At 50.5% G+C, this 15,423-nt stretch overlaps 1 protein-coding gene across 10 annotated transcripts in view; it reads right to left on the bottom strand.

The window, feature by feature from the left end:
• The window catches only part of NLRC5 (NLR family CARD domain containing 5), an 87,692-nt gene that overhangs the window by 48,009 nt on the left and 24,260 nt on the right, over positions 1 to 15,423 (bottom strand). For all 10 annotated transcript variants that reach the window (XR_007919914.2, XM_070061949.1, XM_051846793.2 and 7 more), the window contains exons 2-4: positions 3,424 to 3,540; positions 2,464 to 2,657; positions 379 to 685 (exon numbers count right to left, since the gene is read on the bottom strand). Coding sequence is in view for 9 of the 10 variants with exons in the window: in XM_070061949.1 (XP_069918050.1) it covers positions 379 to 673 (295 nt within the window). In the remaining variant the exon portion in view is untranslated. The remainder of the gene's footprint in view (positions 1 to 378; positions 686 to 2,463; positions 2,658 to 3,423; positions 3,541 to 15,423) is intronic.

The following is a 15,423-nucleotide window of genomic DNA, read 5'->3' as shown; positions in this document are numbered from 1 at the left end:
TTTCTCTCCAAGGATGTCCTGTGTTTCCCCTCCGTGCTATGCAAACAGAAGGCACTCAAGCAATGCCCACTGCACCGAACAGAGTGACTTTTGCTTGTGACGTTCACACAGAAACCCTTGGGGCTTCTTAGCAGCGATTTGGAATTTTCTGGCTAGAAGGAGTCACTGGGTCCCCTCTCTCTCTGCATCGGGCGTCCCTGAGTAACTGGGGTAGGGTCCCCCAGGCCTCAGATGTCTTCACCGCACCGAGGGATTTGCTCTGGGACGTGTGCAGAAACAGGACACGCCCTGCCCACCCTGTCGGTGTGAGTCAGGCGGGTCCCGGGCCTCCCGGGGCTTCCCAGGCGCGAGGGCTGGGCTGGCCCCTCGGGCCCTCACCTTCTTCGTGGCCCCAGGTACTCAGCAGCAGCACCTCCAGCTCCAGTGGCACCTCTAGCTCCATGCACACACAGTAGATGAACGACCGCCAGGTGGCCAGGCCTCGGCCACACAGGAGCTTGAGCTGCAGGGTGACGCCCTGTGCAGGGTCTGGGGACTCGCTGCTGGAGCCCAGGTCCGTGTTGGGCAGGAAGAACTTCACCTTGGTGCTCAGCCATTCTGGGTTTTTGCTGAGCAGCTGCACGAGCCAGTCCCATGTATTCCCGCTGCCCATTTGGATTCCAGCAATGTCCATGAGCAGCCAGCTCTGCAGGGACAGGAGATGCAGGTGAGCTGGGGGAAAGCGAGCTTGTGGGAGAGCCAAGGGGGCACCTCCCACATCCGAGCAGCAGAAAACAGGCAGGGAAGTGGCCTCTGCATGGGGTGTTGACGCCTCTGCCCTGGGGAGGGTTCTTCTGCTCCCTGCCCCACCTACAGCTCTATCGTGGCTCCCTGCAATGACCTCCTTCCTCCCCTGGCCCCCCATGCATGGACAGCCAAGGACGCTTTATTTGTTCTCATTTCCGTGGCTCATTTGTGCTGCTCTGTACTTGAGTTAATCTCATGGCAGAGGTAACAAGTTGTACCCCGAAAATCTGTTCTACTTTTCTTTTTTTAAAAAATATGTATTTATTTATTTGAAAGGCAGAATGAGAGAGAAAGAGTTAGAGAGAGAGAGAGAGAGAGAGAGCTTCCATCCACTGGTTCTCTCCCCATATGGCTTCAACTGGGTTGGGCCAAGGCCAGGAGCCAGGAGATTCATCCGGGTCCTCCGCGTGGGTGGCAGGAATCCAAGCACTTGGGTCATTCTCAGCTGCCTTCCCTCGCACCCTGGCAGGGAGCTGGATTGTAGTGGAGCAGCCGGGACGTGAACCGGCACTCATAAGGGATGCAGTGTCACAAGTGGCGGCTCAAGCCGCTATGCCAGCATGCCGGTCCCTGTTCTTGTTTCTACCTTAGGACTAAAACCCTTGAATATTCCCTGGTCATCTAGGATTGAATTTATTTCCCCAGCCTCCCCTGTAGTTAAATGTGGCCTTGTCATGAAGCTTCGGCCAATGGGATGTGAGTGGAAGTGTTGTCTGTCCCTCTTTGCGCCTTCCTATTGGCTGGAATGTCCAAGTGACACTGGCCAACCATGTGGGATCGTGAGGTTAGAAGCCAGGGCTGAAGAAGGTGTAGGGTAAAGCTGCCCTCCTGCCCTTGACTCTGACATCGGCCTGTTATTACACGACAGGCCCCCACATTTCTATCCTGTTCAAAGCATTGTAGGTTCAGCCTTTCTGTCACAGCGACCTGTCGTCCAGCTACACAAACCTCATCCACTCTCTGAGCAGATTCTCCTCCACACTGCAGCCTCACACAGGTGTGGGTACAAGCGCCCACAGAGGGCAAGGGGCAGTCGCTTTGACTCAACCGTTCCACGTCTAGGCCTCTAACCTTCGGAGACAGCCTGGGCTGTGCATACAAGTTTCAATTACACAGGCGGTCACTGCATGAGTATTTAAAACAGTTAGACACTGGAAGCAACCTACATGTCCAACAACTGGGGATGGGCTAAGTAAACGGTGAGCTACCGAGGCGTGGAACCTCCTGTAACACTTCCAGATGACGCCTGGCTCTGGTTCCCCGGCAATGGTAGCAAACGCTGGGAAAGCACTCACTTGCAGCAGGCACTTCATATAGCTTGGCTCACCTTTCTAACCCCAGGGGCTACAATTTTAACTCTGAAAAGAGTGGGAGGCCCACCCAGGGGGCAGCCTCCCCACCTCCCTGCTGTTTCCCGGGCTTGTGTGTCCCACACACTCTGGCCAGTGCTCCTGATGCCAGTAGCTCCTCACTCAGGCATAGAGTTCATGGAGCGTGCTCACAGCCATGACCTTAGGCAGAATCGCCATCCTCCCCAACACATGCACAGACTCAGGCCAAGGAAGGCTAACAAGGCCATGAGCAAGTTCAGGGCAGAGCCGGTGTCAGAACTGAGATTCTGACTTCCTGGCTCAGGAAATGCCCAAGCGGTCACCGGCCAAGGGCGAGCCCACCCACCTCGTGTGATGTTGGCAAAAGGATGTGGCTGTGACCAGGGCCGGCCTCACTCTTCTTCTGGGTTATGGCGTCCGCAGTCCATGCTGCACATCAGGGCATCATCTGGGCCTGGATGGGGTGACTTCCGGAGATGGCCTTCATCCTCCAGGGGGTCCAACCCAACGCCTTTGTTTCTACCATCAGTGTCCAATCACCTTGGGGGAAAACATTGAGCTCTTAAGAAAAACCATCCCTGGGGGAGAGCACACTGCTCGTCGTGGAGTCACGGAGACCTCCGTGGGAAACTGCCTTGACTTCGGGGGATGAGAGCGGGCAGATCCTTGGCCCAGAGACAGGACACAGGGCTCCGATCCCAGCTGTGTTTCTGGTTCTCTGTGGGCGGCCCCGGGGCTGTCCACAGATACCCTCTTCTCCTCTCTCTAGGACTGAAATCTGATCAAAAGTGACATGCGCCATATCCGGGCAGACATTTGAAGAGCCCACGTGCGATTCTTCATGCTCTTTCTTGTCCTCCGTCACAGGGACCACCAGTACTCTGGGTCACAGCTGCTCCTTCAGCTGGGGTCTAGGAGAGGGGGTGTGGACCAGGGCCCCCAGTGGATCCTCAGCAGGAGAGGGGCAAGGGCGGGAGAGACCACCCTTTGTCATTATAAAGTCCCCTGGGGACTCAGAGGCTGCAGCTGACCCCAGCCAGGGCGCCACCACAGGGCTTTGAGCGTGTCTCTCCCCCATCTGGCCCCGAGGCACGCCGTGGATAAAAGGTCAGGCAGGCGCTGTCCAAGGCTCTTCCTGATCTTCCGCATCTGTGATTTTCATTCTCACGCTGAAAGGTGGCCACGGCAGGCCCGGCGTGGTGGGGGTGCTCAGCGGGTCCACATGGACAGAGGCAGCAGGTGAGGAGGGAAGGAGGAGTGGACAGGAGGGAGAAGGAGGAGGCCGAGTGGAGAGAAGGTCACCTACCTGGCTTCCTGGCTCACGGCAGGTGCTCCAGGGTCCCCATGCCGAGGGGCTCATGAGTGTCCGGGCCCCATCCTGCCCCCGGGCTGGATCCATAGGCTGTTTTCAGAGCGTAGACCCCTGAGGAAAGAGGACACAGGGAGCTCTCCTCACTATCCCTAACTCCCGAGCGTTGCTGTACGGAGGCTGCCTGCCCTTGGCCTTGCCTGCAGGAGACACTTGCGGGGCACGGCACGCAGAAGCTATCCCCAGGCTTCCCGGGCAGCTCTTTACTTCCTGGCCGCGGCTCCCATGCCCCCTGCCTTGGCCAGGCCACCCCTCTCTGGTGCCAACTCCTGCCACTCCTGCCCCAGAAGAGGCCTCTCTTCCTCCTCTGCCGTCGATGTTCACCCTCCAGCGGCTCGAGACCTCACAGCAGCCCTGCAAATCCAGCAGGGCCACCCCGGTTGCTTTGTTTAGGTGAAAATTAAATAATCCTCACCATAGATGTCGCCAACTCGTCCCCCAAATATAAAACCCTGGAAGGGTGTTTTTTTTTTTTTTTAAGATTTATTTATTTATTTGAAAGGCAGAGTTACAAAGAGGCAAAGAGAGAGAGAGAGAGAGAGAGAAAGTCTTCCTCCTGCTGGTTCTCTCCCCAAATGGCTGTAACGGCTGGAGCTGGGCAGATCAGAAGCCAGGAGCCAGGAGCTTTCTCTGGATCACCCACATGGGTGCAGAGGCCCAGGCACTTGGGCCATCTTCCACTGCTTTCCCAGGTCATATCAGAAAGCTGGATTGGAAGTGGAGAGGCCGGGACTTGAACCGGCACCCACATGGGATGCTGGCACTGCAGGCAGTGGCTTTACCTGCTATGCCACAGTGCTGGCCCTGAAAGGGGTGGGATTTGCAGCCTTCTTTCTTACTACATTGGGAAGTTTTTAAACATCTGAGAGTGAGGACTGTCGTAAAGAGAAAACCCAGAGGCATCAAAAGCTGCCTCACAAAAGCACAATCAGCACAGGTTCCGGGGCTCTGTTTCAGGGACCCGGCCTGAGCACGCGGAGCAGACAAGGAAACAACCGGCTTCCCAGCCAGGGAAAAGGCGGGGAGGCCACGGGTATGCGCCCGCTCTCTCATCCACCTGCGAGTCAGCAGGAAGTCCCCCGCCAGCCCCGGCTCAAGCCACACGAGGAAGGCACAACCTAACACAAGTACTGCCAGGGACACGAGGGCCATAGGCAGAACTAAGACAGGCAGAGAGGTCCCGGGGGGTTGATGACATTGGGAAATGAGGAGAGGCACGAAGGAGTGGAGATAAACTCGCTGTGGACCGAGTGCATCCTTCCGAGGTTCACACAGTGAGGCCTGAATCCTCACGGTCCTGGGTGTTTGGAGATGGAGCTTTGGGGAGGCGATGAGGGCACGAGAGTGGCACCCCACGATGGGATCGGCGCCCTCCTACAAAGAGGCAGGAGAAAGCTTGCTCACGCTCGCTCGCTCTCTCCCCCACCGGAGGACAAAGGTACAGTGTGCCGACCGCAAAGGAAGCCCTCACAGGGTACCAGTCCTACAGCTGGGGCTCCAGAGCTCGGCGGAGAAAGTGTCCACCGTGTAAGCCCGTGGCCTCTGCAGAACCGACACCGAGAGAAGTTTCCAAGCCAGCAGAGGGATGGGGCCGTGCCGCTGGAGTCACGGTGAACGCCTATGAGAACTTGACACGGTGACAGGAACAGTCACTTAGAGGACAATAGGCAGATAGGACCAGTGTGTGTCAGCCTCAAGTATTTCTTTTTTTTTTTTTTTTTTTGACAGGCAGAGTGGACAGTGAGAGAGAGAGACAGAGAGAAAGGTCTTCCTTTGCCATTGGTTCACCCTCCAATGGCCGCCGCGGCCTGCGCACCGCGCTGATCCGATGGCAGCAGCCAGGTACTTCTCCTGGTCTCCCATGGGGCGCAGGGCCCAAGCACTTGGGCCATCCTCCACTGCCTTCCTGGGCCACAGCAGAGAGCTGGCCTGGAAGAGGGGCAACCAGGACAGAATCTGGCATCCCGACCGGGACTAGAACCCGGTGTGCCGGCGCCGCAAGGCGGATTAGCCTGTTGAGCCACGGCGCCGGCCCAGCCTCAAGTATTTCATCACAAATATTTAAAACTAGAATGAGACTTAAAAAGAGAGAACTGAAGACAATTATAGGAAAACATGATTTGTTGGGAGGGACAGGCAATAATGAGAAGTTTACAAACATAATATGGTGTATAATAAAGTGAGCATCAGGGGGCTGGCCCTGTGGTGTAGTGGGGTAAGCCACTGCCTGCAGCTGGCATCCCATATGGGTGCTGGTTCGAGTTCTGGCTGCTCCACGTCTGATCAAGCCCCCTGCTAATGTGCCTGGGGAAGCAGCGGAAGATGGCTCAAGTCCTTGGGCCCCTGCAACCACGTGGGAGAACCGGAAGAAGCTCCTGGCTCCTGGCTTCAGTTCAGCTCTGGCTGTTGGAGCCACTAGCGGAGTGAACCAGCAGATGGAAGACCTCTCTCTGTGTGTCTCCCTCTCGCTCTGTAACTCTGCCTTTCAAATAAATAAATCTTTTAAAAAATTCAAGTGAGCATCTTTAGAAGTTTGGGGTGCTTGGATCAAAGATAGAATAAAATTAGGGGCTGGCACCGTGGCACACTAGGTTAATCCTCCGCCTGCGGCGCTGGCATCCCATGAGTGCCGGTTTTAGTCCCGGCTTCTCCTCTTCCAATCCAGCTCTCTGCTGTGGCCTGGGAAAGCAGTAGAAGATCGCTCAAGTCCTGGGGCTCCTGCACCTGCATGGGAGACCAGGAAGAAGCACCTGGCTTCTTGGATCGGTGCAGCTCTGGCCGTTGCGCCATTTGGAGAGTGGACCAATGGAAGGAGGACTTTTCTCTGTTCTCTCTCTCTTACTGTCTATAACTCTACCTGTCAAATAAATAAATAGATAATCTAAAAAAAAAAAAAAGAAAAAATTAACCAATGAAATAGAGCCCACACTAACTTAAAACTCACTATTGGGGCTGCCGTTGGTGTTGCCAGCGTCTCACATCAGAGCGCCAATGCAAGTTTAGCTGCTCTGCTTCTGATCCAGCTCCCTGCGAATGCACCAGGGAAGGCAGTGGAAGATGGCCCAAGCGCTTGGGCCCCTGCCACACGTGGGAGACAGATGGAGTTCCAGGCTCCTGGCTGCAGGCTGGTCCAGCCAGCCCTGACCACTGGGGTCACTTGTGGAGTGAGTCAGAGGATTGAACATCTCTCTCTTTGTGTGTGTCTCTCGTTCTCTCTCTGTTCACTCTGCCATTCACATAAAATCTTAGGAAAAAACCTATTTAATTGATCATATTGAGAAAAAAAGACAGGGAAATGTCATCAAAATTCATGGTAATGCAGCATTTGAAACGTAATGAATCGGTTTTATAAAGTAATTAAATTAAAAGTTTCTACATGAAAATTAAAAACAACTGCATAGTATCTCAGGCTCACACAGAATGGCTACCATGGAAAAGGCAGACAGGTGTGGAGGACGTGGCCAGTGGGGTGGGGTGGGGGGAATGTAGATGGCACAGCCAGTTGAGAAAACGGCTTGGCAGTTCCCCAAAATGTTAAACATGCAGTCTCCATAAAATTCAGCAATTCCTCGCCTAGGTCTACACCCAAGAAAAAGGAAAATACATTCCCACACAACAGTTTGTCTGTGACTGTTCAGACCAGTAGGATCACATTAGTTGGAAAGAAAGAACAACCTACGTGCCCAATAGGTCATGAACAGGTGAACAAAACAGGGAATATGGTGCATTGGGAGATTATTCAACAGCACAAAGGAACCAAGTTTATGCCACACGAAGAGGGCAGCCACAAGACCTATCTCTATGAGATGCCAGGAAAAGACGGCAGCAGGATTAGTGGTTGTCTGGATCCGGCGGCAGCAGTCAGAATTATTCTAAATGGGTGTGAGAAACTCTAGGGCTGTGATGAAAATAGTCCAAGACTGAATTGGGAAGGTTGTAATGTATGAGACATCATTGAATTGTACACTTACAATCGGTGGGTTTTATGACATGTACATTACACCTCAACAGTTATTAAAAGTACCGCAGGGGCTGGCGCTGTGGTGCAGCGGGTAACTCCCTGGCCTGAAGCGCCAGTATCCCATATGGGCGCCGGTTTGAGGCCTGTCTGCTCCACTTCCGATCCAGCTCTCTGCTATGGCCTGGGAAAGCAGTAGAAGATGGCCCAAGTCTTTGGGCCCCTGCACCCATGTGGGAGGCCTGGAGGAAGCTCCTGGCTCCTGGCTTCAGATGGGTGCAGCTCTGGCTGTTGCAGCCATTTAGGGAGTGAACCATCGGACGGAAGACCTTTCTCTCTCTCTCTGCCTCTCCTCTCTCTGACTTTCAAATAAAAATACATAAATCTTAAAAAAGTACTGCAATATAAAGTAATATATTAGACTAAAATATTCATGATCACTATTGATAATTATCCATGTAGAAAAAACCGTAATGAACAAAATGAAAGTGACAAAGCTGGGAAAAGTGTACCATGTATAACAGACTAGCTTTCTTAGTCTTTAGTCTTACAATGACTCTAACGGATCTACCGTGGGAAAAAATAACTGCATTGAAAATATAGCAAAGGACCTGAGATGACAGTAGGTAAGGGGGCAAATCTACTTGTGTTGTATTTTTTTTTTTAGATTTATTTTATTTATTTGAAAGGCAGTGTGGCACAGAAGGAGAGAGAGAGAAAGAGAGAGAGAGAGAGAGAGAGAGAGAGAGAGAGATCTTCCATCCTCTGGCTCACTCCCCGACACAGTGGTCAAGACTGGACCAGACGGAAGCTGGGAGCCTGGAACTCCATCTGATCTCCCACATAGGTGGCAAGGGACCAAGTACTTGAGCCGTTTCCCGCATTCTTGCGCTGGTGCTCTGATATGGGATGCTGGTGTCACAGGCAGCGGCTTAACCTGCTATGCCATAATGCCGGCCCTGTGTTTTAAATTTATGAATACTCAGTACTCCCTTGGTAGGGGGGATTGCTTCCAGGACTCCCGAGTCCCTTATATAAAAGGGAAGATTATTTGCAAATGCCCTATGCACATCCTCTCATACACTTAAATCATCTCCAGGTTACTTTTAATACTCAGTATTTTCAATATTTTTAATACAACACAAATGTTATGTAAATAGTTCTTCCACTGTATTGAGGGGATAATGACAAGAAAAAAAGTCTGTATATCTTCAGCACAGATGCAACTTTAAAAAATATTTTTGATCTGCAGTGTGAATCCAGCACCAGGAACCAACTGTATGCAGAGGGCCAACTGTATGCTTAAAACCACTCCAAGCAGGAGGCAGTGCTGGTAGCAACATCCTGTGTCAGAGCATTGGTTCAAGCCTTGGCTGCTCCACTTCTGATCCACCGCCCGGCTAATGTGCCCGGGAAAGCAGTAGAGGATGGCCCAAATCCTTGGGCCCCTGCACCCATGTGAGAGACCAGGAAGAAGCTCCTGGCTCCTGGCTTCACATAGGCTCAGCTCCGGCCATTGCAGCCAACTGGGGAGTGAACCAGCAAATCTGCCTGGGGAAGCAGCGGAGGATGGGCCAAGTCCTGCGATCCCTGCACCTGTGTGGGAGACCTGGAAGAAGCTCCCGGCTCCTGGCTTTGGATCCGCTCAGCTCTAGCCATTGCTGCCATTTGGGGAGTGAATCAGTAGATGGAAGACCTCTCTCTCTCTCTTTCTGTCTCTGTCTATAGCTCTGCCTCTCAAATAAAAAATAAATAAATACATAAATCTTTAAAGAAAAATGTTTCTTTCTGTCACCAAAGACCCAAAGAGCAGACAACACTCGGGACAGTGAGAAACAAGTCTTTCTCTCCTGTGCTGGAAGGATAAACATTGGCTCCAATCCCGCTGGCAGGTGTAGCAGGCAGCCCTGGGACCCGACCCAGACCCCCTCAGACCTCTGCTGAGTGCGCTCGGCTCACCAAGCCCCCAGCATGTGGCCCCTCTGCTGGGATCCAGCCTCCTGGCCAGGAATGCCCACCCCCGCTCAGCCAAGGCGCGCTGAGAGTTGGTGTACAAACACCCCAGCCCCCTCCCTTCTCAGGGGAGGTGAGTGCAGGTCTGGCTCCCAGGGTCCCCCTGCAGGATGAAGCTCCAGGCGCTAACTTGCTTGGCAAGTTTGGGCGCCTCGCCTTTCGCGTCTCCATTGATTCTCCACTTCCCTACTGGGGTTCTCTTGGCTCACCTCCCTGAGAGGCGATCGATCATGTTTGTCTCGGGGTTTGCTTATGGAGGAATCCAATCGGAGACAGAGGAAATCCTGCGCTATCTAAAGAACCACGATGCACGTGTCCTTCCGCCTAGCCGTTGTTGAACTGGCACGGCGAGATCTCTTGTATATGTAGCAAAGAAATATTATTATTATTCAGAGGCTCTAGGACAGGCAGGTTTTCCTTTAAAATTCTTGGCACAGACGTGGCACAAGGCAAGAAGTCTCTAAGTGTTAGATTCATGAGCGCTTCCCGCAGGGGCCGAACTGAGCCAAAGGCTCTCCTGTGCCATCTCCTTTCCTCTTTGCACTACAACCTTCAAGGTGAGTCCCTACGGTATCTCTGCTTAACAGGTGAGAAAACTGGGGCTAAGTCACTCGCCCAAGGCCCCCAGGATTCCAATCTAGGTAGTCAGAATTCTTGCAGACAACCACAAGAATACTAACTACAATCTATAGGGGCAGAAGACGGGAAAGAAGGCAAATAGGAAACCAACTATGGTATACATATAGAAAGCAGCCACTCAAAAGAAAGGACATGAAGCGCTCCACAGTTTACTATTAAACAAGTTTGAATTGTAAAAAGCTGTGGCCTGGAACTGATGCTGTGGCATGGAGGATTAGGATTCCACCTGCGGTGCCAGCATCTCTTATGGGCACCGATTTGAGTCCTGGCTGCTCCACTTCTGATCCAGCTCCCTGCTAGTGCACCTGGGGAAGCAGCAGAGGATGACCAGAGCGTTTGGGCCCCTGCATTCATGTGGGAGACCTTAGGGAGACTCCTGGCTCTGGCCTGGCCCAGTTCTGGCTGTTGCAGCCATTGAGGGAATGGGCTGGTGGATGGAAGACCTCTCTCTGTCTCTCCTTCTTTCTAAGTATCTCTGCCTTTCAAATAAACAAACAAACAAACAAACAAATACATATTTAAAAATAAAAAGCTGTGGTGGGGCTGGTGCTGTGGTGCAGAGGGTTAAAGCCCTGGCCTGCAGTGCTGGCATCCCATATGGGTGCTGGTTGGAGTCCTGGCTGCTCCACTTCCGATCCAGCTCTCTGCTAGGGCCTGGGAGAGCAGTGGAGGATGGCCTAACTGCTTGAGCCCCTGGACCCACGTGAGAGACTCAGCGGAAGCCCCAACTGTTTCGGTCACTAGGGAACTGAACCAGCGGATAGGAGACCTCTCTCTCTTTCTCTGTTTCTGTCTCTCTGTAACTCTGCATTTCAAATAAATAAATAAATCTTAAGAAAAAAAAACAAGCTGTGGCATGTGTGTGTTTTCAGCACAAACATACGCTTGCACACACATAGACCAACTCAAGAAACCCCGGACAGGCTTCCGTCTGGGGACAAGGGGACAAGAGCGTTTACCTTGTGTATGTGTTTTTTTTTTTTTTGGGGGGGGGGCACTTTGCACCATTCAAGCTCTTTAACCCATGGATTTTGAAGAAAAAAATAATCACATTAAAAACTAGAACAGGGGCTAGCGCTGTGGTACACTAGGTTAATCTTCTACCCGTGGTGCCGGATCCCAAATAGGCTCTGGTTCGAGTCCGGCTACTCTACTTCCGATCCAGCTCTCTGCTGTGGCCAGGGAAAGCAGCAGAAATTGGCCCAAGTCGTTGGGCTCCTGTACCATGTGGGAGACCTGGAAGAAGCTCCTGGCTCCTGGCTTCTGGCTCCGGATTGGCTTAGTTCTGGCCATTGTGGCCATTTGGGGAGTGAACCAGCTAATGGAAGACCTCTCTCTCTCTGTCTCTCCTCACTGTAACTCTACCTCTCAAATAAATAAATAAGATCTTTAAAAATTTTTTTAAGAACTAGAACAGACATTTCCTCAATGCCCATGAAAGAGAAACACACTATGAGTAAGCATAGGAAATTATTGCGGTTGACTCACAAAAAATGGAAGTCCCCTAAATAACGTGAAACGATAAGACAGAAGCAGAAACAGGAAGGCAGTAAATGAAGACACATGGCTGCCCAGGTGCCACAGAGGCTGAGTATCAACCTTCAACAATCAATTCTACCTATGGGGAAATATTTTATTCCACTTACGACTTTAATATTTGTATGTGGTTTTCAAATGACTTTATTACTATTTAAACCTGGTCTATTTATCATTTACTTGAAGAACAGAGAGATGCAGAGAGAGACAAAGACAGACAGACAGAGAGATCTTGCATCTGCTGGTTTATTCCCCAAATGCCTGCTATAGCCAAGGCTGGGCCAGGCGGAAGCCAGGAGCCTAGAATTCAATCTGGGTCTCCCATCGGGGTGGCGGGAACCCAAGTCCTGGAGCCATCACCTGCTGGGTGCTCATTACTATGAAGCAGAGCCAGGACAGGAACCCAGTACCCCAGTGTGGGCTGTGGGTGTCCCGGGTGGTGTCAGTCTCACCTGCCGTGCCAAACACCTGCTCGCTCGCTCTCTTTGTTTGTTTGTTTTTTTTTTTTTTTTTCAAAAATCAAACTTGATAACTTTAAGATTTTCCTCATTGTGTAGGTTTTTTCCAAATGTTTTCATTAACTTTTGGAAATTTACATATATATATAATTTTTAAGACTTATTTATTTGAAAGTCAGAGAGAGAGAGAGAGAGAGAGATTCCATCTCTCTCACTCTCCAAATGATTGCAACAACTGGGGCTGGCCAGGCCGAAGCCAGGATGCAGGAACTCTATCCTGCTCTTCAGGTGGGTGCAGGGGCCCAAGCACTGGGGCCGTCCTCCGCTGCCTTCCCAGGTGTGTTAGCAGGGAGCTGCATCAGAAGTGGAGCAGCCAGGGATGCCAGCATCGCAGGCAGAGGCTTAACCTGTTACAACACAATGCTGGCCCTGGTTCTGTTTTTTTTTTTTTTTTTAAATTAAAGGGAAGTTTGATTTCTTTAAAAAATTATTTAGTTATTTTTCTTTGAAAGACAGAGAGAGAGAGACAGAAATAGAAACAGATCTCCCATTTGCTGGTTCACTCCTCAAATGCCTGAAACAGCAGAAGCCAGGAGCCTGGCACTCAGTCCAGATCTCCAGCCTCGGTGACCGGCGCCCCACCACTGAGCCGGCACTGGCCACCTCCCAGGCTGCTCAGGAGCAGAAATCTGGAACTGGAGACACAGGCAGGACGTGAGCCCAGCGCCGGTGCCGTCGGGGTGGGTGTCCCGGGCAGCACCCCCCTGCTGAGTCAACACCGGCCCAGGCTGTTTCAGCCTTTTCATTTTGAAAAGCAAAAACCAAAACAAAGCAAGAGCCAAAACACCACCTTGGGCCAATTTATATTACTAATTAGGTGAATTTTAATCTGGACCGGAGCCATGTAATAGAGTTGAGTTGTCCTTTTTAACCCTTGTTGTTACTTGCTTTGTTTTCCTACAGGCAGAATAAGCTTTATGTAATTCATGCTCTGGGGATATGAAAGATTCCTTCTGTGCCTGGCATATGACAACTTTTATAATATTCCATAAACACTTCAGAAGTGTGATTTGTGAATAAAAATGGATTTCTATCTCACATATCATACCAAAATAAAGTCTAGATGGGGCCAAAATTTAAATGAAAAATTTTTAAAAATTTAAAATCTTAAAAGAAAAAAATAAAAGCCAAAATACTAGAAGACGATAGGTTCAGTTTGTGACAGTTCATGAAGCTGTACATTAATTACTGGTATATTTTTATGTGTTCCATTTCACAACAAAAAGTTTTTAAAAATTTAAGCACAAGACATAAGGAAAATTATTAAAAAATAATTTTGGAGTAGAAAGGACCTTGCTAAAAATGACCCAAATTTCAGAAATCATAGAAGAAAAACTGTCTGAAATTGACCAGATATATGTTAAAATTTTTGTATTGCCAAAGAATATGACAAATAAGGCCAAGAGACAAATGAAAAATTGGACAAATATCTGCAAATTAGATCACAAATTTATAAGAGTTTTGATTATATCGAGTTAATACAAATCAATAATAAAAAGACCAAGGAACTGAAAAGAAGGTAGGCAAAGAACATAAAGTTTATAAAAACAGAAAGTCCAGTGGCTCTTAAATAGAAGGAAAGCTTTACAACCTCACACAAAATGAAAGAAATATACATTCAGGGCCGGTGCCGCGGCTCACTAGGCTAATCCTCCGCCTGCGGCGCCAGCACCCTGGGTTCTAGTCCTGGTTGGGGCACCGGATTCTGTCCCGGTTGCCCCTCTTCCAGGCCAGCTCTCTGCTGTGGCCTGGGATAGCTGTGGAGGATGGCCCAAGTGCTTGGGCCCTGCACCTGCGTGGGAGACCAGGGGGAAGCACCTGGCTCCTGGCTTTGGATCGGCACAGCGCCGGCCACAGTGACCATTTGGGGGGTGAACCAATGGAAGGAAGACCTTTCTCTCTGTCTCTCTGTCTCTCTCTCTCTCACTCTACTTGTCAACAACAACAACAACAACAACAAAAAAAAAAGAAGAAGAAGAAGAAATATACATTCAGACTAAAAATGAGATAGTGGGGGCCGGCTTGGGGCCGGCGCTGTGGCGCACTAGGTTAATTCTCCGCCTGTGGTGCTGGCATCCCCTATGGGCTCTGGTTCTAGTCCTGACTGCCCCTCTTGCAATCCAGCTCTCTGCTGTGGCCTGGGAAAGCAGTAGAAGATGGCCCAAGTGCTTGGGCCCCTGAACCCGCATGGGAGACTGGGAAGAAGCACCTGGCTCCTGGCTCCTGGCTCCTGGCTTCGGATCAGCGAATTTCCAGCCTTTGCAGCCATCTGGGGAGTGAACCAATGGAAGAAAGACCTCTCTCTCTCTCTGTCTCTCTCTCAACTGTCTGTAATCTCTCAAATAAATAAATAATTTAAAAAAAGAGATAGTACTTTCTAGCTCTTAGATTCACAAAGGTCTTACATAGTTGGCCAAATTGTGAATTAATAGTGAATTAATTATGAATTAATTGCTTGCGGGATGCAAACAGATCCAAGTCTATCCACCAACATTGTAACCACACCTAATGATTCCATACCCAGATGTCTAACCTACAGCTAAACTGGTAATGTGCAAAGTGACTGATGTCCAGGGGTACTTAATGTGGCCTGGCTTGTAATAACAAAAGTTTGGAAAAGATCTAGATGCCCATCAAAGAGAACACCTCCTGGTGCAGGCACACAGTGGACTCCTGTGATGTCATTTGAAAGGAAGAAGTAGGGGCTGGTGCTGTGACTCCAGCAGGTTAAGCCACTGCTTGCAACTCAGGCATCCCATATCGGAGTGCTGGTTCAAATCCCAGCTGCTCCACTTCCAATCCAGTTTCCTGTGAATGGGTCCGAGAAGGCAGTGGGTTATGTTAGGTTAAGTTTAGGTGCTTGGGTCCCTGCCACCCATGTAGAAGATTCAGATGGAATTCCTGGCTCCTGGACTTGGCCTGGTCCAGACGGGTCTCTAGCAGCAAATTGGGGAGTGAACCAATGGGTAGTTCTCACTCTAACTCTGCCTTTCAAAATAACTAAATCAATCTTTTTAAATGAAAGAAAGTCTATGGAATGATATGGAATGGTATCTAAGATGCAATAGTTTTTTTTTTTATTTTTTATTTTTTGACAGGCAGAGTGGACAGTGAGAGAGAGAGACAGAGAGAAAGGTCTTCCTTTGCCGTTGGTTCACCCTCCAATGGCCGCCGCGGCTGGCGCGCTGTGGCTGGCGCACCGCGCTGATCCGATGGCAGGAGCCAGGAGCCAGGTGCTTTTCCTGGTCTCCCATGGGGTGCAGGGCCCAAGCA

This window comes from Oryctolagus cuniculus, chromosome 18 (genome assembly GCF_964237555.1).
Source record: "Oryctolagus cuniculus chromosome 18, mOryCun1.1, whole genome shotgun sequence".
Classification (NCBI taxonomy): domain Eukaryota; kingdom Metazoa; phylum Chordata; class Mammalia; order Lagomorpha; family Leporidae; genus Oryctolagus; species Oryctolagus cuniculus.
The sequence above is the reverse complement of the archived record's forward strand: the minus strand, read 5'-3'. Positions and strand labels throughout refer to the sequence as shown.